At 35.9% G+C, this 23,084-nt stretch overlaps 1 protein-coding gene across 1 annotated transcript in view; it reads left to right on the forward strand.

Annotated features, from left to right (window-relative positions):
* Positions 1 to 826: 826 nt before the first annotated feature.
* grm6b (glutamate receptor, metabotropic 6b) overlaps positions 827 to 23,084 on the forward strand; it is a 39,607-nt gene continuing 17,349 nt past the window's right edge. Inside the window, exons 1-4 of the mRNA XM_056468496.1 lie at positions 827 to 1,275; positions 8,087 to 8,705; positions 21,123 to 21,339; positions 21,631 to 21,766. Of these exons, the coding sequence (XP_056324471.1) occupies positions 8,142 to 8,705; positions 21,123 to 21,339; positions 21,631 to 21,766 (917 nt within the window). The 5' untranslated portion in view covers positions 827 to 1,275; positions 8,087 to 8,141. The remainder of the gene's footprint in view (positions 1,276 to 8,086; positions 8,706 to 21,122; positions 21,340 to 21,630; positions 21,767 to 23,084) is intronic.

A 23,084-nucleotide genomic window follows, 5' to 3' on the forward strand; every position in this document is an offset into this window, starting at 1 on the left:
TTATTGAACAGATTTGATCGTAATAATCTAGGAAAAGTCTGTAAAATAACAGTGTTTTTCTGTAAACATTTTAATGAAAATATCTGTAGATTTATTATTTTTTGCACTTTATTTCAGTTTATTTCACTTTATTTTATTTCACTTTATTTTACCATAATTTTATGGTTTTTGTTTGGCAGCCGTAGCTGCCAGTCATTTGACCTTTTTTTTTAAGATTTTAAATTTTTTTTACAGAGCAAGTAATTACAAATTATTACTTTAATTTTACGTAATTTTAAATGTACTTCAAAAAACTGGAAAAAACACTGTGTAAATAATACGGCAATTGTATTGTATAAAACAGGAAAATTGCTGTAATGTGCCATTAATTATATAGTACATAAAATAACAGTCAAGCTGTTAATTTACAAATATTGTTTGTAATTTTTACGGACTTTTGAATATAATTTAAAATAACAGAAAAAATACTGTATAAATAATACTGTAATTTCCCTGTATAAAAACAAAAATGTCAGTAATTTGTTTTTAATGATGAAGTACCTAAATTGAAAGTCAAACTGTTAATTTAGAAAGATTGTTTGTCATTTTACTAAGTTTTTAATTTAATTTGAAATGACAAAAAAATACTGTAAAAAATTTAGAGATATTTTCTGTAAAATTAGTTTTTTTTTTTACAGTGTACCATTTAAAACACACATACGCACGTGACCGCGGGGGCAACTAGATTATCTGTCTTTATAAAAAGACATACAAATCACGTGACCAGGAGGGTCTCGCGCCATAAAAGCAGACGGTCTGAATGCAGAGAGAACTATATCCAGCAGCATTCACATTAAAAATATATACGGGTCCATCGCTCTCAGAGACTTCTCAAATGCATGCATGTGGTAATCCCAATCTGTGTCCATTAGTGCACACTGGAAAAGAGAGAGAGAGAGGGAGTGAGTGATGAAGTGAGAGAGAGAGGGGAGAGAGAGAGAGAGAGTGAGGGAAAGAGACAGACAGAGTGAGGGGGGCTTTTAAAGGATTTGACAGTGATTTGTAGAATCACAGTTGTGGAATGTTGGGCTTTTCCAAGCGTTTTCCCGAAGCTTCCAATACTTTCTGAATTGAATCCTCTCCTCAGTCTGATTAATCTTTAGATTGACGAATCTGAAGACTGTGGAGGTTTAAGATGACAGCTGAAGACTCTGATGTCGGAGATTTTTTCTGTCGTGATTCAGTACCATCAAACTTCAGTTCCAGATGGGCGCTCACTGGCCTCAGCATCAGTCGGTGAGATTTATTATACATTCATTATCGTCATTTACCTGTAAATTTGCATTAAATGTTACAATTTTGTATGGATTTCTGTTTGGGTGACGCGAAACAAGAGGGAATACAGTGTGTTGCTGCTGTTTGTTAACACTTAATCAAACGGCTGTGTTTGTTTCTCCTCTCGCGGGAGCTTTCGATCCAAATATAGCACTTTTTCCGCTCACCTGTTGCTGAATATGTATCAGCTAATTTACATAAAATATTAATATGCGTGCCTATGCATGCCCTCGATTCTCAGAGGTCCGCAGAGTGCGAAGATGAGAAAAGTGGGTCCCTTTTCTAGAGGGCAAGAAAGTTTGGAGTTTGGATATATTTTAAAGAGCGGTTATTGGATCAAATGTAAAATATTATTCCTTTAAAAGATAGTTAAACCCCAAAATAACATTTGCTGTATATTTACTCACCCTTCTAAAATGTAAGTATTTTCTCTTTTCAGTAGAATATTATTATGTACTTCATGTTTATTCATAAAATTAATTTTCTTTTTGGCTTAGTCCCTTTATTAATCCGGGGTCGCTACAGCGGAATGTACTGCCAACATATCCAGCATATGTTATTACGCAGCAGATGCCCTTCCGGCTGCAACCCAGCACTGGGAAACACCCATACACTCTTGCATTCATGCACATACACTACAGACAATTTAATTTATTCTATGGAGTCAATCTAGGGCCATATATACTTGCATTATAAAAGAAAGTTTTGCAAACAAAAAATTGTAAAAAAATGAAATAAAATAAAAATAAATGCAAATCATAAAAATTGCAAAGGGAAATTTTTTTGTTTTTTTGTTTTGAGAAATAAAAATGAATTTTGCAAACAAAAATATAGAACTGCAAATAAAAATCAAGTACTGCAAAAAAGAGAAAGATATATATATATATATATATATATATATATATATATATATATATATATATATATATATATATATATATATATATATTTATTTATTTATTTATTTTTTGAAATAAACATATTTGCAAAAAAAAAAAAAATTCCATGACTAACTTCCTTTTTGTCACGATGTCTCCAGCTGATGATGTTGGTTCACAGGAGGCAGGTGACTCTGCCCCTTTGTCAAATCAGGGCCAGAAAGTGAAACACACAGAAATGTAAAGTGCAAAGAGAAAACAGCATTGCAAACTCACATTTGACTGAAAAGCAAATCAAAAGGAGTGTTGCAATTGACTTGAGGGGTTTTGTAAAAGCAAAATGGAGAAAAAATATTTAGTAAATATATGTATACATTTTTTTTAAATTGCAAATATTTTTTGCTTTTCTGCACAGCTTGATTTTTATTTGCAGTTCTTTATTTTTGTTTGCAATTTTTTCTCTTTTTTTGCTCAACATTTAATTTTTTGATTGCAAAACTGTTTTTTTTATGCTGCAAGTATAAATGGCCCTATATTGACTCCACATTATTCAGTTCACCTACACCACATGTCTTTGGACTGTGGGGGAAACTAGAGCACCCTAAGGAAAGTCACACCAACATGAAGAGAACATGCGAACTCCACACAGAAATGCCAGCTGACCCAGCTGGGACTCGAACCAGTGACCTTCTTGCTGTGAGGCGACAGTGCTAATCACTGAGCCACTGTGTCGCCTATTCATAAAATGTAAGTCTGAAAAACACACATGCACATAGCCTGCAGCCGAATAAAAGAGATCAATCCTTCTGGCTTCTGACTATTCACCAAGGTCTTATAAAGGAAAACCACTGGTAAATCTGTGTACATTACTTTCAAGAATATTACATTAACTCTCAATGTAGTTTGCTGACTATTAACTGATTACTTTTAATATGCATTATTATGCGATTAGAAAGCTCCATCATTTCATGAACACAATTGTTTGCAGAAGATGTGAACTAAAGGTAGTAATATTTGCAAATAATGTTTCAGTTTCTTGCATAGACCAATCTCTTCACTTTATAACATCATAATGTATCATCAGGAGCCTCAAGTTTTAACCATGTTTTTATTTTTTATTTTTGGATTGCCTTTCTTAACTCCTAATGTCGCTAGGTAACACACTCAGTGCATTTTTTTCCAACACATTCCATAATTTCTAAAACATCAACTAATTGATAGAGGTTTATATGTCAGTGCATGGTAAAAGTGCTGGAATTAATACATATACTATGAAATATCAGAAAATATGAAGTGTAAGACCAATTTATTTAAAACATGATCAAAATAAAACATTTTTGAATACAAAATCAGTGAATAACTTTAAGTTGAATCAGTCTGTGTCTCGTGTTGATAATAACTCTATAACTAAACTAATATTATGAAAGTCTGTTATGCAGACATTTAGCTTATTAAAGTTATACTTTTTTTAATGTTGACAAAAACGCATGTATACAACTAGGATCTGCTTGTTTTGACACATTATTTAAAAGATGTGACTAAGAAATAGCTAATTAGAATTTGTTTCTTGAAGTAATTATCATTATTTATCCCTTTGAATAAGTGTCAACTGGATTTGTGTAAAGTATTGAAAAAAGAACTTGGGTACTCTTATAAAACTTGCAATATCATGCACTACTGGAAATAAAAGCTTAAATCCTGGGGTAAAACATTAATTAAAAAAGTATCTATTTATAATTGACATAAATTATTGACACAGTGTTAAAAACTATAGTTAATATGACAGACGAATTAGCTTATTTAAACCACTAAACCACACTTGCATCATTATATTTATATTCATAAAATTTTCATTTAATAAATTATCATTATATTTAATAACATTACATATATTTTTAGTATTGGTGACACAGTGGCTCAGTGGGTAGCGCTGTCGCCTCACAGCAAAAAGGTTGCTGGTTCGAGCCCCAGCTGGGTCAGTTGGCATGTCTGTGTGGAGTTTGCATGTTCTCCATGTGTGTTCACGTAGGTTTCCTCAAGGTGCTCCTGTTTCCCCCACAGCCCAAAGACATGTGGTATAGGTCAATTGAATAAGCTAAATTGGCTGTTGTCTATATGTGTGAATGGGTGTTTCCCAGTACTGGGTTGCAGTTGGATGGGCATCCGCTGCGTAAAACATAAGTTGGCAGTTCATTCCGCTGTGGTGACCCCAGATTAATAAAGGGACTAAGCTGAAAAGAAAATGAATGAATATATTTAGAATTAATTTCATTAATAAATATTTGACAATATTATCATAATGATTATAATGTTTTTATTATAATCTGATCTCAGATTCTCAGACAGTGATTCATCTTTTATAAATCTATTGGTGTCTGTGATTTTTTGATATTGGGTGATCTGGGATGGATCAAGTCCAGACACTGATGTGAACATCATAATTTTGTGAAAGAATCTCTTTATTGTGTGATATGACTGAGCAGTGGTCATAAACGGCTATTGAGTTTTCTCATTTCAAATGAATGAAGTTCTTCATACATCCCAACTTACTAAGTAGATACTTCCTCCTAGAACTATTCTCTCATATTTAGAAAGTAGGACCGGACGATTTAGTCTAAAATCAAAATCTCGATTAATTGAACATTTTAACTGGATTACAATTTATAAACAATTATTTTATGTATTTATTTTATTTTTTTGCCCTCATAGTTCACTGACGAGTTTTGTACAGTAAATATGCTCACATGTTACAAGTGAGAGATTTTTGAAGGAAGGGTGCATTACTTGAGTTTAAAATAATTGAAGTAAACACACACTGTCTGTTATCTATGATAATTTATGGTATATCAATGCTGAACAACTGAAATTAAAACACACATTGCCTAAAACGCAGCACTCCACACCGCCCATCCTCGTCACTGCTACCAAACTGACCAATCACAAAACTTGCGCTACGCAAACATAATACTACTAAAACATAATATAGTAAGTATAAATCAGCTTAACAGAGCGGGGTCACGTGACTCCACACATGGTAGGGAAAGTAATTGAAAAAATTGACCCTTGAAAATTTGATCAATTATAGGTTCTGAATGTCAATGTCAATTACTTTTCAATTAATCACCCGTCCCTATTAGAAATTTCTTTGATGGCATCTTCATCACAATAATCCTTGGTATAAAAGTGTCTTAAAGAGATAGTTCACCCAAATATACCATTACCTTGTCATTTTTTTCTCTCATGTGGTTTTAAACCTTCATGAATTTCTTTCTTGTTGAACACAAAAGAAGATATTTTGAAGAATGCTGGTTGCCAGCATCCATCAACTTCTATATAGGCATGGCAAGGCAAGCACATTTCATACACAATGGCAATTCAAAGTGCTATACATATACAGGAATAAAAGAGACAAGTATAAGAAATTAAAAACAAATAATAAAGGTGATTAAAATAGACAAAAATGTGTTAAAACAGATTATAAAAGAATGAAAATGAAAAGAAAGACATAATAGTGCGATCTGTCGGATGTAGCACAGTGCTCATTAAGTAAAGGCACAGCTAAACAGATGTGTTTTCACTCTTGATTTGAATGTGCCCAGTGTGCTGATTTAGTTACTGCTTTGACATGGCTACTGAAACTCATATCTAACTCCAGAATAACACCAAGATTCTTGACCTTATTTTTTGCTGTTTGACTCTTAGAGCCAAGGTACACATTCACCTTGAGAACCTCATCTCTGTTCCCAAATGTAATGACTTCAGTTTTCTCTTTGTTTAACAAGAAAGATTTGGCACATCCGACTGTTGATTTCATCAATGCATTGGCAGAGGGTGTCAATGGGGGCTGTAGTCATTAGGCAGTAAGGCTATGTAGATCTCAGTGTCATCAGCGATTTGGTTCTTTCTCATTATTTGGCTCAGTGGGAGCATATAAAGGTTGAAAGTATAGAGGGAAAATACTATGGAAGTCAATGAGTGCCAGCTACCAGCATTCTTCAAAATATATTCTTATATGTTCAACAGAAGAAAGAAACACCAGTAGGTTTGACAGAAGGATGACAGAATTGTCATTTTTGAGTAAACTACTCCTTTAATGCATATCACCAGTGGTGGAAAGAGTACTGAAAAATCATACTTAACCTCTACCGCACGCATTATGATATATCTATTAAAAATATTTGACTTTTTCTTTTCTTAAAATGGCTTAACTTGAAGTGCTGTAAAAATATTTTGGAAAAATGTATTTTTTAAGGTACTTTATGATGTGTTGCCATATGGCAACAACGTCCAACAGTGGATTTAACTAAGAAATTTAAAATGTAAAACTTTCCTTATAATTAATAATTTTATTGTTATAAATTATTTAATTGGTGTTGCAGTATTATAAGCTTTAAGACAGAACTTATAAATGACACCTTATAAACACTTTCCAACAACTGATATTCCAACAGCTTTCATTCATTCCATTCTTTTTTGCTGAATATTATTAAAAACAAACATAATATTGTATTATCATGTATACAACATACAGTACATATTATAACAAATAAATAACAAGTCTAGTATATCCAGATGCATCAGAATAATGTAGCTACTAGCTAACAATATTTATATATTAAATATATACTATACTCCGCCTGTCTTATCTGCCTGTGAGCTAACTTGTCTCTATCAAATGTTCAGTCTGCATCATTCTCATGGTCACTAAAACCCATCTCATCCTCACTTTCATCTGCAGGAAGAGCCAGTTCTGTCCTTTTCTTCTTTCACTTACCATAGAACATGGTGGTGTTCGCTAATACACTGTTCTTTGTATTCATATCTATTCAAAAATAATATTGCTATTAAAACTAGATTTTATCCATAATTCAAATGTCATTAACATATGACTAATCAACATTATATTACTAGCATTCATGTTGTTATTGTTACAACTTAAAAGTTCACAGCTGACCTTGCTAGCTAGCTAACCCATTGCAATATTGCACGTTCCACTATTATGTCAGGTGACCAAAATTCAATGTCTAGTCAGCGTCTAAGGACAACGATATTTTGATGTCCAATTACGACGTCAAATGACGTTGATATTTGATTGATTTTAGGTTGTGAGAGAGAAAGTGACCAGAATCCAATGTTGAGCCAACATCCTAAACCAACGTCATATTGACGTCAAATACTGCAATTAATACATCAGGTATGGCAAACAAAACCCAACATCTGATGTCATAGTGGTAACATCCACACAACATCAAGCTGTAACATTATTAGACGATGCTGATATTTGATTGATTTTAGGTTGGACATTGGACATTGACGTTGACCTGACATTGAGTTTTGACATCAACACGATTTTCATTTCCTAACAAAATGCAACGTCCCCATGACGTTGAGGTACAACGTCAATCTGGCGTCATGTAGACGTATTGTGCCTACTGGGTGTTTAAGGCCATTTCGGTCATCATACAGTAAACATCTTCTCATCAGTGAAATGCATCTAAACAGTCTCTGGGTCAAGATTTTGGAGATCTTCTTGGACACTTTTAATGGTTTCAAACAGTTTGCTGCTTATAAATAGCCCATGTCTTGAGGTAGTTCATAATTATGCGATTTACCTTCTATGTGTGATTTGATTCAACAGGAATCACAAAACTGATTTTCTAATCTCCATAGACAGGAAAAATAAAGTAATGACTGCAGGAAAGTAGTGGAGTAAAAGTACCAATACAGCACTAAAAATGTACTCAAGGGAAAATAAAAGTACGCAATTTTTTAATACGACTTAGTAAAGTACAGTTCTTGAGAAAAACTTTCTTGGATATCACACATTCTATCTTTAAATCTCGGCATGTATTCACATATTTTTTCACATCCATTGTTTATCTCATTCCTCACAGGAGACAGCGGTAGAGAAGAAACCGTTGTGCTGTAGAAGAACAACAAGCCGCTTGAATGCAAGCAACTATGACATCACAGCTGTCCGCATCATCACAGTCCCGCCACCATAGGATTATCAGGGCGCCCAAACCACACGTGGGTTCCCTCATTCACATCATGTGGATACTAACAATGGGATTTATTCCAGAATCCCAGGCCGCTTCCTCAGATACTCAACCCCACTCCATAAAGATTGAAGGAGACATCACTCTCGGAGGGCTCTTTCCGGTTCATTCCAGGGGCCCTGCTGGAATCCCGTGTGGAGAGATTAAGAAGGAGAAAGGCATCCACAGAATGGAGGCCATGTTGTACGCTCTGGACCAGATCAACAGTGACCCGGACCTGCTGCCTAACATCACGCTGGGCGCCAGGATTTTGGACACGTGCTCCAGGGATACATATGCTCTGGAGCAGTCGCTTACATTCGTCCAGGCCCTCATTCAGAAGGACAATTCAGATGTTCGATGCTCCAATGGAGAGCCGCCTATCATCCCAAAACCAGAGCGCGTAGTGGGGGTCATCGGGGCTTCGGCCAGCTCTGTATCCATTATGGTGGCCAATGTTCTCCGATTGTTTGCGGTGAGTCATTTTGATTGGCTTTTTTTTCTTTTTTAAATAATGGTGATTTCTTAAGAAACATTTCATTTTAAGGAGAATAAGGGGAAACTGTTGGATGTGGACAATATGTTCTTATTCTGGTGTTTCAAAAAGATTAAATTCCCAAAACTATTGCTTAGTGGGCTGATAATATTGACCTTGAACTGATTTTAAATAATTGAAAACTGCTTTCATTCTAGCCGAAATAAAACAAATGAGACTTCCTCCAGAAGAACAAATATTTGAGAATAAAAGAAAATAAAATTCATAGCAGGGTTAATCATTTTGACTTCAACTGTATGTGAAGTTAAAATATAAACTAATTTCGAGAGGATTACGTGCTTATGATTGACCACGGATTTACCAATCGGATGAATCTAAAACACACATAAATTACCGGATTTCCTTACCTTAGTCATCTTCGTCTTGAAGAATCCTCCCATCCACACTCCCTCCCATCCACATTCCTCCCCCTTTTCCTAGCATAATTCAGAGTAGGGCAGCACGGTGGCTCAGTGGTTAGCACTGTTGCCTTACAGCAATAAGGTCACTGGTTTAAGTCCCAGCTGGGTCTGTTGGCATTTCTGTGTGGAGTTTGCATGTTCTCCCCATGCTCATGTGAGTTTGCTCTGAGTACTCTGGTTTCCCCCACAGTCCAAAGACATGCAGTATAAGTGAAATAAATAAACTAAATTGGCCGTAGTACATTAGTGCGCGAGGTTTGGGTGTTTCTTAGTATTGAATATACTTATATATACAAATGCAGGGAGAACATGCAAACTCCACACAGAAACGCCAACTGACCCAGCCGAGGCTCAAACCAGCGACCTTCTTGCTGTGAGGCGACAGCACTACCTACTACCAAGATGCATATAATGTACTGTATAAAATATTATAATGATGAATAACATTTTATTGTGTGCCTTTTGTAAAGAATGGTACAACTTTAACAATAGTAATATTAGCTCCCGTATTTCAAAATCTAAACCAAAAATTAAGTTATTATACACAGCAGGATGTAAAATAAAATGACATATTTAAATATGTAAATAATCTTTTTCAATATGCCAATATTTGTGTACATCTCAAGAACATTGTTTCATTTAGATTTTTTTTTACAGAAAGGATATTTCTATTTGATATTTCTATTTTTCACTCTATAAATCAGCTCAAAAGAAAATACATTTTCAGAATATTTTTAAGAATAAAGTGAATATTATACAAGCACTGATAAAAACAGATTTTATTTAGAAGTTGTCTGTCAATTTCACGAAAAAATGACAAGTAACACATTGAATTAAATAAGACATTTAATATAGAAAGACATTATTGTGTTGCAAAACACTCTCCAATAATCTTCATTTATATTAAAAAAAATGTAATCTTTAAGACCAGCCTTCGGTACAGAACTGTACATTAAATAAATTGAGGTGGTACGATGGCTCAGTGGTTAGTACTATCACATCACAGCAAGAAGGTTGCTGGATCGAGTCCCGGCTGGGCCAGTTGTCATTACTGTGTGGAGTTTGTATGTTCTCCCTCTCTTGTGTGGGTTTCTTCCGGGTGCTCTGGTTTCCCCCACAGTCCAAAGACATGTGCTATAGGTGAATTGGGTAAGCTTAATTGTCCGTCGTGTATGGATGTTTTCCAGTGATGGGTTGTGGCTAGAAGGGCATCCGCTGCATAAAACGTGCTGAATGAGATGACGGTTCATTCCACTGTGGTGATCCCAGATTAATAAAGTGCCTAAGCCAAAAAGAAAATGAATGAATGAACAGTACATAATATTTTACTAGATGTTTTTCAAGATACTAGAATTCAGCTTAAATTGACATTTAAAGGCTTAACTAGGTCAATTAGGTTAATTAGCTGTATAACTGTATAATGATGATTCGTTCTGTAGACAATCTGTAGGAAAAAATATTGAATTTATCGAATATATATATATATATATATATATATATATATATATATATATATATATATATATATATATATATATATATATATATATATATATATATATATATATATATATATATATATATATGAAAGTGCTGTTAATGCAAATGTATTGACTTTAATGTTTCAAATAAATTTTGTGAAAATAAAATTTTATAATATGGGCAAATCATTGGTGTAGCAGTATAAGTATATTAAAAGAACGCTTACAAATATGCTCATGCTTTATAGGGCAGTCAATGAAATACTCATCTGAAAAAATCTGTCACTATTATAGGACTTATAAAAGTTATAAAACGATGTTTTAATCAGTGTCAATGATGTTATTATACTCTATATATACCTGGTCCAATAAAGGGTTCAATTATTTACTATTTTGGGCTGGCCTTAAATAATGTTTTAAGTATTTGTCATTAAATGATTTTTTAACGTGCCTAGCAATATGTTTTGTTGTATAAACTATTGTCACACTGAATAACATTGGCTGCTTTTTGGGGTGTCACGGTGGCGCAGTAGGTAGCACAATCGCCTCACAGCAAGAAGGTCACTAGTTCGAGTCTCGGCTGGGTCAGTTGACAGTTTGCATGTTCTCCGTATTTGTGTGGGTTTTCTCTGGGTGCTCCAGTTTCCCCATGCGCTGTAGGTGAATTGAATAAAGTAAATTGGCCGTAGAGTATGACTGTGTGTGTGAATGTGAGAGTGTATGGATGTTTCCTAGTACTGGGTTGCAGCTGGTAGGGCATCCACTGCATAAAACATATGGCATAATAGATGCTGGTTCATTCCGCTGTGGCGAGCTCTGAAATAGAGACTAAGCCGAAGGAAAATGAATGAATTATATAAATTTGGAATGTTTTTTTCACTAGAATTGTTAGAGAAACAAAATCTCCAAACTAACCAGAGCATGAAAAGCAAACAATAGTTTTGCCAGTTCTCTCGTGCCTCAAGACAGATTTGTTAGTGAGTGCTGTTATTTTGGTACTTTGTAAGGCTGTGTGTTGTTCTGTGTGGAGCTCTTGCATGGCGTTTCTGCAAGACTTCTGCTGCGCTGCTGATAGAGCCAATGCTACAGGAAGTAGAACTAATTCTGTTAAAAGGTTTGGATTGTGTTTCAGCTCGACTGGCATCTCGGCAAGAGCTTCTTAAGCAATATAGATTCTTCCTTTATGGCGTTCCGAGAGAAAGTGTATCCGATTTTCCTTGAAGTGAGAATTGTTTCTGAACTGAGCTCAACGTTGACCTCTGTCCTCAAAACACTGAAACCCGGCAAGGTGAAATGTGCTGCGAGAGCGTCATTCATTTCATTTCAAATCCATTCAGATCATCCTTCAGCTCGCAAATCCTACACCTGAGCTGTACTCAATTTCATTCCGCCCTCTGCCACGTTTGATTATTATTATTTATTTGTTGGATTTATTGATTTATTTAATCGTTGGCGTTCTTTGTGGTCTGGCTGTTCGTGAGCTGATGGAGTTTTCAGTCATCACACTTTCAGGGAAGATAAACATTTCACAGAATAAAAGTGACTTAGTCAGAGCTCCATTAGGTTTCTCTCGGGACATTGTACCTGTGTCCTAATCGTATTGTGTTATTCATTACTTTTAGTGAAACGCCCTAAATAGGAATAAAACAATCATATATAGGCTTTTTGATGATAGTGGATAAAGAGGAGAGTGGAAAAGTGTGTCATCTAGAAAGTGTCATCTACACATCTGGATTTCTATATTTGTTTTTATGAAATTTGTTTTTAAAGGAACACATATGGACATTTGTACAGGCGTTGGTCAGTGTTGAGATTTTGGTTTATTTTCCTTTAGTTGTAAAAATACATGTTTAAAGATTTATTTTACTACATTGCAGCTATTTACATCTTTAGATCATTATATGCACTCACTGGCCACTTTATTAGGTACACCTTATGAGTACTGGGATGGACCCACTTTTGCCCTCAGAACTGCCTTAATCCTTCGTGGCGTAGATTCAACAAAGTACTGGAAATATTCCTCAGAGATTTTGGTCCATATTGACATGATAGCATCATGCAGTTGCTGCAGATTTGTCGGCTGCACATCCATGATGCCAATCTCCCGTTCCACCACATCCCAAAGGTGCTCTATTGGATTGAGATCTGGTGACTGTGGAGGCTATTCGAGTACAGTGAACTCATTGTCATGTTTAATATATGAAAAATATGGAAAATATCCCCCACACCATTACACCACCATCATTTTCGGACCATTCTCTGTAAACCCTAGAGATGGTTGTGCATGAAAATTTCAGTAGATCAGCAGATTCCGGAATACTCAGACCAGCCTGTCTGGCACGAACAACCATGCCACGTGCAAAGTGACTTAAATCACTTTTCTTCCCCATTCTGATGATCGGTTTGAACAGCAGCAGATTGTCTTGACCGTGTCTACATGGCTAAATGCATTGAGTTGCTGCCATGTGATTGGCTGATTGGAAATTTGCGTTAACGAGTAGTTGGACAGGTGTACCTAATAAATTGACCAATGAGTGTACGACTTAATAACAATACTTTTAACTCTTGATTTCGATTCAAAATTGAATATTTCACTTTTTAATATTTTTAATATTTTCATTTAATATTTTACTTTTTATAATAATTTAGTTTCAAATTCAAACCAGCAAAAAATCTGATTATCTTTACCATTAATCATTCATTAAAGGTTTTGTTTAGAATTTTTAAAAATTGTATATGGCTTAAATTGAACAGAAATATGTGTAGGTATAGTGTGTCCAGAGTCATATTAGAGTGATATAAACACAGGTCTCTTTTTTTACATTTCCTGACATTAAAATATGATTCAAATGATTTTGAGGTCCTAAGCAACATGACACAGCAGTGTGGTTTTCCCTGCTCATCGATATAGATTTTCAGTCGCATATTACCATGTCTCAGTATTAATACGTATAAACATGTCCACAAGACAGGATTTGCTAAGAAACTGGGATTAAAAGATCTGTTCAACTCTCTGTGATCAAACTTAAGAAGTAGTAAGTGGTACACTTTGTTTTTTTTTTGCGTTTTTTGAGCTACGTAATTCATAACTGCTGGAATCAGCACAGCTATAAACGAGAATGCTTCAATAACACAATAGTTGTCCCAGTTTGTGGGTGTTAAATCAGTTTATCTAGTACAGTGACTTAGTTATAATGAATCTCTAAACAGCAGCATATTTACCCGTATAGTGGGCATCCTGTCACATTTACCGTGAGCAGATGAGCAATATCACACAAACTGTGTGTTTGTTTGTATGTATGTGCGCACACACGAACACAGTGATCACTGTAACAGCGTTTATCTTACTGTGGTATTTGTGACTGTGGGTCTCTGTTTCATCATGTCTGAGTTGTGATTTTGCTGTGGTTATCCTGACATCCGAGCCTCTGTAGCAAAATTTTCAGTGAGTTTGCAGGGAGAACCAGCTTATTTTCATTTAAGGGCACAGTTGCCAAATCAGTAACTATTCCCTCTGACCCAAAAATGTATGCAAATTAGTACATATTTCAATATGCATTGCTTTATTTGCATATATAACCATAACATTACAGAAAGTTTGTGATATAAAAGTTATTCAAATGTACTGTGGTTAATTAACTGAAAACTAATGGTGATAAATATTAGTTAAGATTCTTATCCTATTAAATCCTGGTCCCTTGCATTTTTTACCCTGTTTTATTTAATTAAACTATAATTTTGACCAAACAACCAACTAAATATGGCATGTCAGCAATAAAATGCAATTCAAATCATAAAATTGACAGATTAAGTTAATTCATATTTAATTTGAAAAGCATCACACATTTTTTATTAGTTTTCATAAAAGGAAAAAAATAATTCACAATTTCTTAATATAAACTTACTACAATAAGAACAAAATTTGCTGCATGAATGTTTTGAATAAGGATTGAAAATGAACAAATGAAACATGTGAATTGATTCACTGAAGTCAAAAAAAGAATAAAAATGATTATTGTGTCATCTTGAATCATTTACAACAAACATGCATGTTCACACACTGGTTCAAGTTCATGTCTGTGGAAGGCAGATATTTAACAGTGTATATGGAGGATCCGCTCTATATTAAAGTGCTCTCGACAGCTCAGACTCCTGGTGGAAAATGAAGCGTGAGCTGGGAGAAATGCAGCTGGCCTGTTATCAGCTTCACACAGCCTCTGTTCTGTGCTTTACTGAATGACTGTGGGCCTTTAGCACCATTTGTAGATCGACAGCGACAAATAGCCAGCATTTGTGGGTGGTCTGGTCTGCTCTTGCTCTTGGTTTGATTGTCCCTTGCATTTTCTAAATCATGGTATTCACAGACACTAAAAAGGTTGATTTCAGAGGCTTAGAAATCAGATACCTGTGTTAATAGTGAAAACTGTGGCCATTATTTAAACTACAGCTAGTACACTTTAAAATATGCTGGGTTGTTTTAAATAAATTTTTGGTCAAATATGGACAAACCCAGCAAGTTCATTTTTTTAGGGTGCTTTCACACCTGTTTTATTCCCAAACAGGGATTAAATTTGTTACAATGTTGCACTTTGTACTTGGTGCGGTTCGCCTTTACACGACAAAGTTTCTAAACGGACTAAAAGAGCTAAAACATGTCATGTGTGAGTAAACTCTCCTCACATTGGTCAGTTTCACTGCAGAGTCCCGCTCAGCTGTCATGCGTCCTTATTTTAATTTATGGCAAGGAGCAACAAGACATTATAAGCGGAAAGCTGCGCTTTAATTATAAATGTATAGTACAGTGGCCAGACGGAAGCCACTCCTCGCCTGGAATTTGCCAAAAGGCATCTGAAGGACTCCCAGACCATAAGAAACAAAATTCTCTGGTCTGATGAGACTAAATGTGTCTAAAAGTGAATGTCAGGCGTTACGTTTGTAGAAAACCAGGCACCGCTAATCACCAGGCTAATACCATCCCTACAGTGAAGCATGGTGGTGGCAGCATCATGCTGTGGGGATGTTTTTCAGCAGCAGGAACTGGAAGACTAGTCAGGATAGAGGAAAAGATGAATGCAGCAATGTACAGAGACATCTTGAATGAAATCCTGCTTCAGAGTGCTCTTGACTGGGGTGATGGTTCATCTTCCAGCAGGACAATGACTTAAAGCACACTGCCAAAATATCAATGGAGTGGCTTCACAACAACTTGGTGAATGTCCTTGAGTGGCCCAGCCAGAGCCCAGACCTAAATATGAAATCTGAAAATGTCTCTACACCGTTGCTTCCCATCCAGAGAATAATTTAACATATTGTATTAATGCTTTCTATGTCACCTTTAAAGCCTGTCTCATTTGCAAAGTAAGAGTCCCACTTAGGTGGTAAATATGATAAAAGATGAACTTGAAATAAAGGAAAATTCATTGATCATTGTTGTAATCTCACTAGGAAACTTTGTGCCCAATCAAATGAATACGTATTAAAGATCCTGTGTGGATCATCAGAGTAGTTGTTTTGTACTTCTATTTAGATATCAGAGAACAAATTAATCTAGTGTATTAACGCTTTCTATGGCACATTTAAAGCCTGTCTCATTTGCAAAATAAGAGTCCCACTCTACAGTTTAAGTCAGAATTATTAGCCCCCTGAATTATTAGCCCCGTTTATTTTTTCCCCCAATTTCTGTTTAACGTTTTTTCCAACACATTACTAAACATAATAGTTTTAATAATTCATTTCTAATAACTGATTTATTTTATATTTGCCATGATGACAGTAAATAATATTTGACTAGATATTTTTCAAGACACTTCTATACAGCTTAAAGTGATATTTAAAGGCTTAACTAGGTTAATTAAGTTAACTAGACAGGTTAGGGTAATTAGGCAAGTTATTGTATAAAGATGGTTTGTTCTGTAGACTATCACAAAAAATATATAGCTTAAAGGGGCTAATAATTTTGACCTTAAAATGTCTCTTTTGCAAAATAAAAGTCCCACTTAAGTAGAAAGTATGATATAATATTAACTTAAAATAAAGGAAAAATCAGAAAGAGGAAACAGTGGTTTGAGGCTTACTGTATGTCATTTATATGAAGTGAACTCTTATCATTCAGATATATCCAGATTTTCATTCTGTGACACCTTTAAATCACACTTTTACACACAACAGTTGGGTTTGTTTATATTTCACCCAACACTGGGTTAAAACAACCCAATATTTTAGAGTGTATCCTATTGCTTGTGCTCCCATTGGTGTAACTGTATAATTGGTTTTGCCGTAGACAATAGGCATGAATGTTTATATCACAACTATTCTGTGACCATTTGAATGTTTGTAACAGAAAGAATAATGCTGTTTCAAAAGACTAAAGCCTGAAGCCGTTTCATAACCATACACGATGACTGATCTCTCTGGGTCAAATGCAGATTTTAACGTACAGCTGTGATAGTCAAAGCTTTAATAAACATATGGGAATCATGATAACTTAAGAATAAAGACTGTGTGGATGTTTGAAGTGAGATCATTATATTCTGACATTTGATTTGTTATATTTTATTAATAGAAGCAGGAAGAATTTGTTTTACAAGACGTTCACACATTTGCAGTAAAAATACACTTGTAGGCCCTTAAAGAAAATTTCTTTATTAGAAATGCACCAATAATAAGTTTCTCAATTGATGCTGAGAAGGCAAGGCAAGGCAAGGCAAGGCAAGTTTATTTATATATAGAAAAAGAAAAGAAAGACATAAGAGTGAGAGCCAATTATTCACTGGCATGTGCCGATACCAATGTCGATGTGATAGTTTTTGGTTCTAACTTTTGAAGCTTTTAAACCTGATCTTGTGAAACTATAACAGTAAAGAGCTTACAACCTGCAGCTTTGTCCTCATTGCCAGCCCAGTTCAACAATAATTTCACACAACAGACTTTTTTTTACACACAATTTAAATCCAATCCATATTTTCCACCCACATTTGATTGATGGGATAATTGACCAGTACTTATTGCTTTTATTTTCCGATCATTGGCTGATATATCAGCGGATGTCTAGTCATTATAAAGTAAAATGAATAAAACATTTTAAAATCTGATACTTATATTTACCTTGATTGGAGTTTACCTTGTTAAATTGTCACCTTCAAAAGAATATTTTGAGATTTCCCCTTAGCAAATAATCATTCTTGCTTATAAAATGCATGCATACCTGTCAACATTGAGATGTAAAAATAAGGCATACCCCCAACCCCAACGCCCCCAAAAAAGACAACGGCCAGTAATATGTTTTTATTGTTACTATTATTTCAAAAGCATAGAATAAACAGCATACATTAGAAAACGCAGCAAATATTTTAAACAGTATAGCCTAATAAAATTAATAGCTATTATAAAGAAATCAAATCTCATTAACCCTGTCTTCGCTGTATAATTTAAACATTCTGAATAAAAAGCAGCGAATGAATCTCTCATTTAGATTTTCCATTAAATTACATTAAATAACAGGTGTCACTTTAAAAATGCACAGATCTATGATGAAAGCATGCGATTGTTTTCCTAACTGTGCGATCATACCGAAGGCAGTGAGAGCGTCAAACGTCGGAATGGCCACCCTGGCGACAATGCTGTTTGCCTTCAGCTCCAGCGACGAGATTCTCAAAATTCACTACATTGATCTCATATTTAAAGGAGCCGTTGCAGCATATCATATTAGTTACATTCCCGCAAAAAACATGCTTTCTAGCATTAAAATGTAGCACACTTTTCATCAAATTCAATTATTCAAATTATTCAATTGAAGATAAAGTTGCATGTGGTGTGGCTTTACTCCATTTAATTATCCAACATGGGTTTATCGCAGGGGGGTTGCGCGGGCCCCCTAAATGTATGGGCCCTTAGAATCGTCCTAACTTTCCCCCCCTAGCGGTGCCCCTGGGCGTGGATATATATATATTGCGATCGTGATTTTCGAAAGTATTACATCGCTTTGTAAATGTTTATTATTACCATTTGTTGAGTCTCCCCATACAGTTTGATAAAGTACTTGGACCCGGAAGCCACTTCCCATGAAGTCACACTTAACAAGCGGATAGAATGAAAGCACACAACAGATTCACATCTAAGAGCAAGAGGCGTCCCCTGGTGGTTCAGCGGTATGGGTTGCATATAGAGAGGATCGGTTCTTTAATGTTTGTTGCCACCCTTCATAGAAAGATTACAAATATAGGACAAATATCCCTTTACGGGATGATAGTAGGATAGAATTGTAAAATATGGGAGAATCCAGGAAAAAACAGGAGGGTTTACATGTTTGTGCATGACATAACTTAAGTCAGGGGCGGCATGGTGGCTCAGCAGTTAGCACTGTCGCCTCACAGCAAGAAGGATGCTGGTTCAAGTCCCAGCTGGGCCAGTTGGTATTTCTTTGTGGAGCATGCATGTTTTCCCGGTGTTCTAGTGCGTTTCCTCCGGATGCTAAGATTCCCCTACAGTCCAAAGACATGCGGATGAACTAAATTGAAAATAGTGTATGAGTGTGTGTGTGTGTGTGTGTGTGTGTGTGTTTGTGTGTGTAAATGTGAGAGTGTATGGGTGTTTCCCAGTGCTGGGTTGCGGCTGGAAGGGCATCCACTGCGTAAAACATATGCCGGAAAAGTTGTCAGTTCATTCCGCTGTGTTGCGACCCCTGATAAATAAGAAACTAAGTGAAGGAAAATTAATGAATCTTAAGTCATAGTGTATATCCTACATCAAAACTACATTAGCTTTTTAAATCATAAATACAAATTCTACCTGACTATTCTGGGTTAATTGTTTTCAGTACTCAAATCAAGTAAAAAATAATGCACATTCACATTTTAAGTCTACATTCTTACATGTTTAACATCAATGAAATGCTTGAAGTGTTTGCATGTGACTGCTGGTAATGTTGACATGACTCATGTGTGGAAAGGCTTGAAGGCTGTCATGCTTATGGTGCATAGCAACAAATTAGTATCCGAGACTAAATCTTCCTCCTAAATCCATGTTTTCCTAGGCTTCCAAATTAAATTACGCACTAGAAAGTACTGGAAGTACTTTAGATTGTCATGCAAGATGTAACAAGTGCCTGAACGGCGTCACCAGCAGTGCAACAGACTGCAATATATATATGTTACATGATGGGGGAGAAGCAGTTAAATCTGCCGTAGCAAGTGAGCTAGTAGAATTAAATATATTGTATGGCTTATGGCTGAGAAATGGCAACCTTGTCTCTTGATCTGTCTCTCTCCCTCTGTGCTTAACGTAATTTGACTAAAACCCCTCTAATCCTTCTAGATAATCTGTCAAATGGTCCTCTCCCTCTTCTCTCCTTCTCCGGTCAGCATCCACCTTTTCCTCACTGTCCGCAAGCTCCGCTTCTTAAAAAACCTCTCATTAAGCCACACGGGCCAGGCAGACATTAGTAGACGCAAAGCCTAGCCCAGTGACATCAGCCGCGTCATTAAGAAACTAGCACAACAGTAAATTAATCTTCTCATCCTTTTTTTTATACAAACAAATGCTTTTACAGTGGTAGCTCGTGCCATCTGTATTTCCCCAGGATTTTTATGTGCTGCAGCAAAAGTGGCTAAGCAATATTACTAAGCAAAAGTGCTCTTGTTATAATGATCTGAGAGATATATATTTATCACATGACTGTGACATTATTTCACTGTCGAGTTTGTATGTTCTCCCCATGTTGCCGTGGGTTTCCTCTGGGTACTCTGGTTTCCCCCACAGTCCAAAGACATGTGGTATAGGTGAATTAGATTAACTAAAATTGGCTATAGTGTATGAGTGTGTGAATGCGTGATTGTATGGGTGTTTCCCAGTATTGGGTTGCAGTTGGATGGGCATCTGTTGTGTATAGTTGGCAGTACATTCCGCTGTGATGATAAATAAGGGACTAAGGGGAAAGAAAACGCAGCCACAGACTTAAGTTTGGGCTCTAGATAAAGTGGGGGCTCGTCCGGGATGGGAGTAAGGTGTGGGGGTGAGTGTAACAGAAGCCAGCTAGCGAGGTGCTATGCAGGTAAACCTCACTCCTCTGACCTCTGAAGGTGGTCTAATGATCGATGCTAGAGGACATGGTCTTTAGCCTCCTTGCAACCAACTCCCATACAAAGAATCGCCAGTTTGACCCCAGCTCAGAACGGGATGGGCGCAGTAGGACCGGTGGGTTTCAAATACAAATCACACTAAACAACAAGTTTAGAACGAGAGATATATACAAGATGTATCCAAAATGGCTGACACTAAATAAACAACACAGACATTACAAGCAGAATGATTTCATCTATAACCATGGTTCACATTCTTCTGATCACCCGAAAATAATATTACAGTTTTCAAAAGCCAGTAAAATCATCTTCTTTCTGCAATTTTGCTGTGAAAAGGATTCAGACGAGTCCTGATGTGTTCTGTCTTTAATTTTTCAGATTCCTCAGATCAGTTATGCTTCGACAGCACCCGAGCTTAGTGACAACAACCGCTATGACTTTTTCTCCCGAGTCGTGCCACCAGATTCCTTCCAGGCCCAGGCCATGGTGGACATCGTCAAAGCCATGGGGTGGAATTATGTTTCCACTCTGGCATCAGAGGGCAACTATGGAGAGAGTGGTGTAGATGCTTTCATCCAGATATCCAGGGAAGCAGGTAAAACAAATGCTTTCTAGTTGCAGCTCAATTTTCCCAGATTATCCATACTCTGGTTTTCCATAACCGAAGTGGAATTCATCACCGTCTATCCAAGGACTTAACACGTCTGGTGTTGTATTTGATGAGGAAAGAGGATAATGATCAGGGGATTTGGCAGATTTTCTGTGTGTAAACAAGTTATTAGTCACCTAGATGTAATGACAGGCATGCTATAGACTGAAATGGGTGTTACATTCATTTAAAAAACACTGTAATTGTTATTCTTTGTTTATTTTTTATTTTATTTAGGTGGTCTTTGCATTGCACAGGCCATTAAAATTCCTCGGGAGCCAAGACCTGGAGAGTTTGACAAGATCATCAAAAGGCTAATGGAGACATCCAATGCCAGAGGGGTTATTATTTTCGCTAATGAAGATGACATCAAGTGAGTAGTCTTTTAGTAGTAATACTGAAGCAGGAGCCATGGCCTTGGATAAATGGTTAGAGAACAGATCAGTCACCCTACAATGGGAACTTCAGGAACGTTAGAAGTTTAATGTTTTACAGAATGAGTTTTTATCCAGTTTAATTTGCATTTCATAATGTAAGAGGAAATTAATTTCATGCATATATGGGTCAAGGGCTAGACGTCTCATTTAGACTCAATTTAAAGTACTTTCTATGAATTGAAAGTGGTTTTAAAAAGAAGTAAAGTGTGAACTTATATGGCAAATTTTTTCTGACCTGAACTTATAACTACTTTTTTTTTTTATTATATTTTAATTGATTACTTTTTTGCTGACTGACAAATGAGTATAACATAGTTGTTTGGAGGATATTGGCAATGTTTAAAGGGCCATGAAACCCCCTTCTTTCGGTTCAAGTCTACCTCAAAATTAAAAAAAAATGCTTCATAATGGGCGTGGCTGGCAGAGCAGGAGAGAAAGAGCGGAGCGAACAACTTGTCAGTTGGCTCACAAAAAGAGACACAAACCGTGAGGAGACACATTATTTTACAGTTTACAAAGTTAAAATGCAAAGAAATAAACAGTAATTTAATGCCCTGCTACATTTGTCATTCGTAATTTCATATACACATAATAACCACAATTTGTTATATCATTATAAAGATAATCATGTTGATATAAACACTATAAATGAGGAGGAATTCTCCTCAATCACCGGGTCTGAAAGCAGACACAGTGGATAGCAGTGCAGCAGGTCTCTTGTACTGTCTATTGCAACCATTAGCCCTGCTGGTAATTTGGATGATTTTAAACATAGGAGAGCACAGCAGCACGGATATAGGTGATGTAATACACCTGCTTTGACACAATCTACATTGTAAAAGCGCTATAGAAATAAAGATGAATTGGACTAAATTGAATCGATGTGTCTGAATGGTAACAAACTCAACTGATAAAAGACAAAGTCTGCCGTTGTCCAATTCTCGTACAGCTCTCTCAACAAAAATGCTTCCTGCAAACCAACAGCTTTGCTGTATTGACCCTGACAGCATCGCACTGAAAAACATGCAACAAACCCCATGGATCATGGAAACAAACACATACAACCCTTCATGAATGGCTAAATACTTAGTGCCGTGCGCAGATAAGGATAAGAAAACTCTGCTATGAATAATTATGACAAACCAACGTGTCATCACTCTACTAGCAGATTCACGCTATGTCACCGATTTTGATCCTGCCCCAAATATTATTTTAAACCCGGAAGATGAAATTAGCTGACAAAAGCTCAAAATT

This window comes from Danio aesculapii, chromosome 11 (assembly GCF_903798145.1).
Source record: "Danio aesculapii chromosome 11, fDanAes4.1, whole genome shotgun sequence".
NCBI lineage: Eukaryota > Metazoa > Chordata > Actinopteri > Cypriniformes > Danionidae > Danio > Danio aesculapii.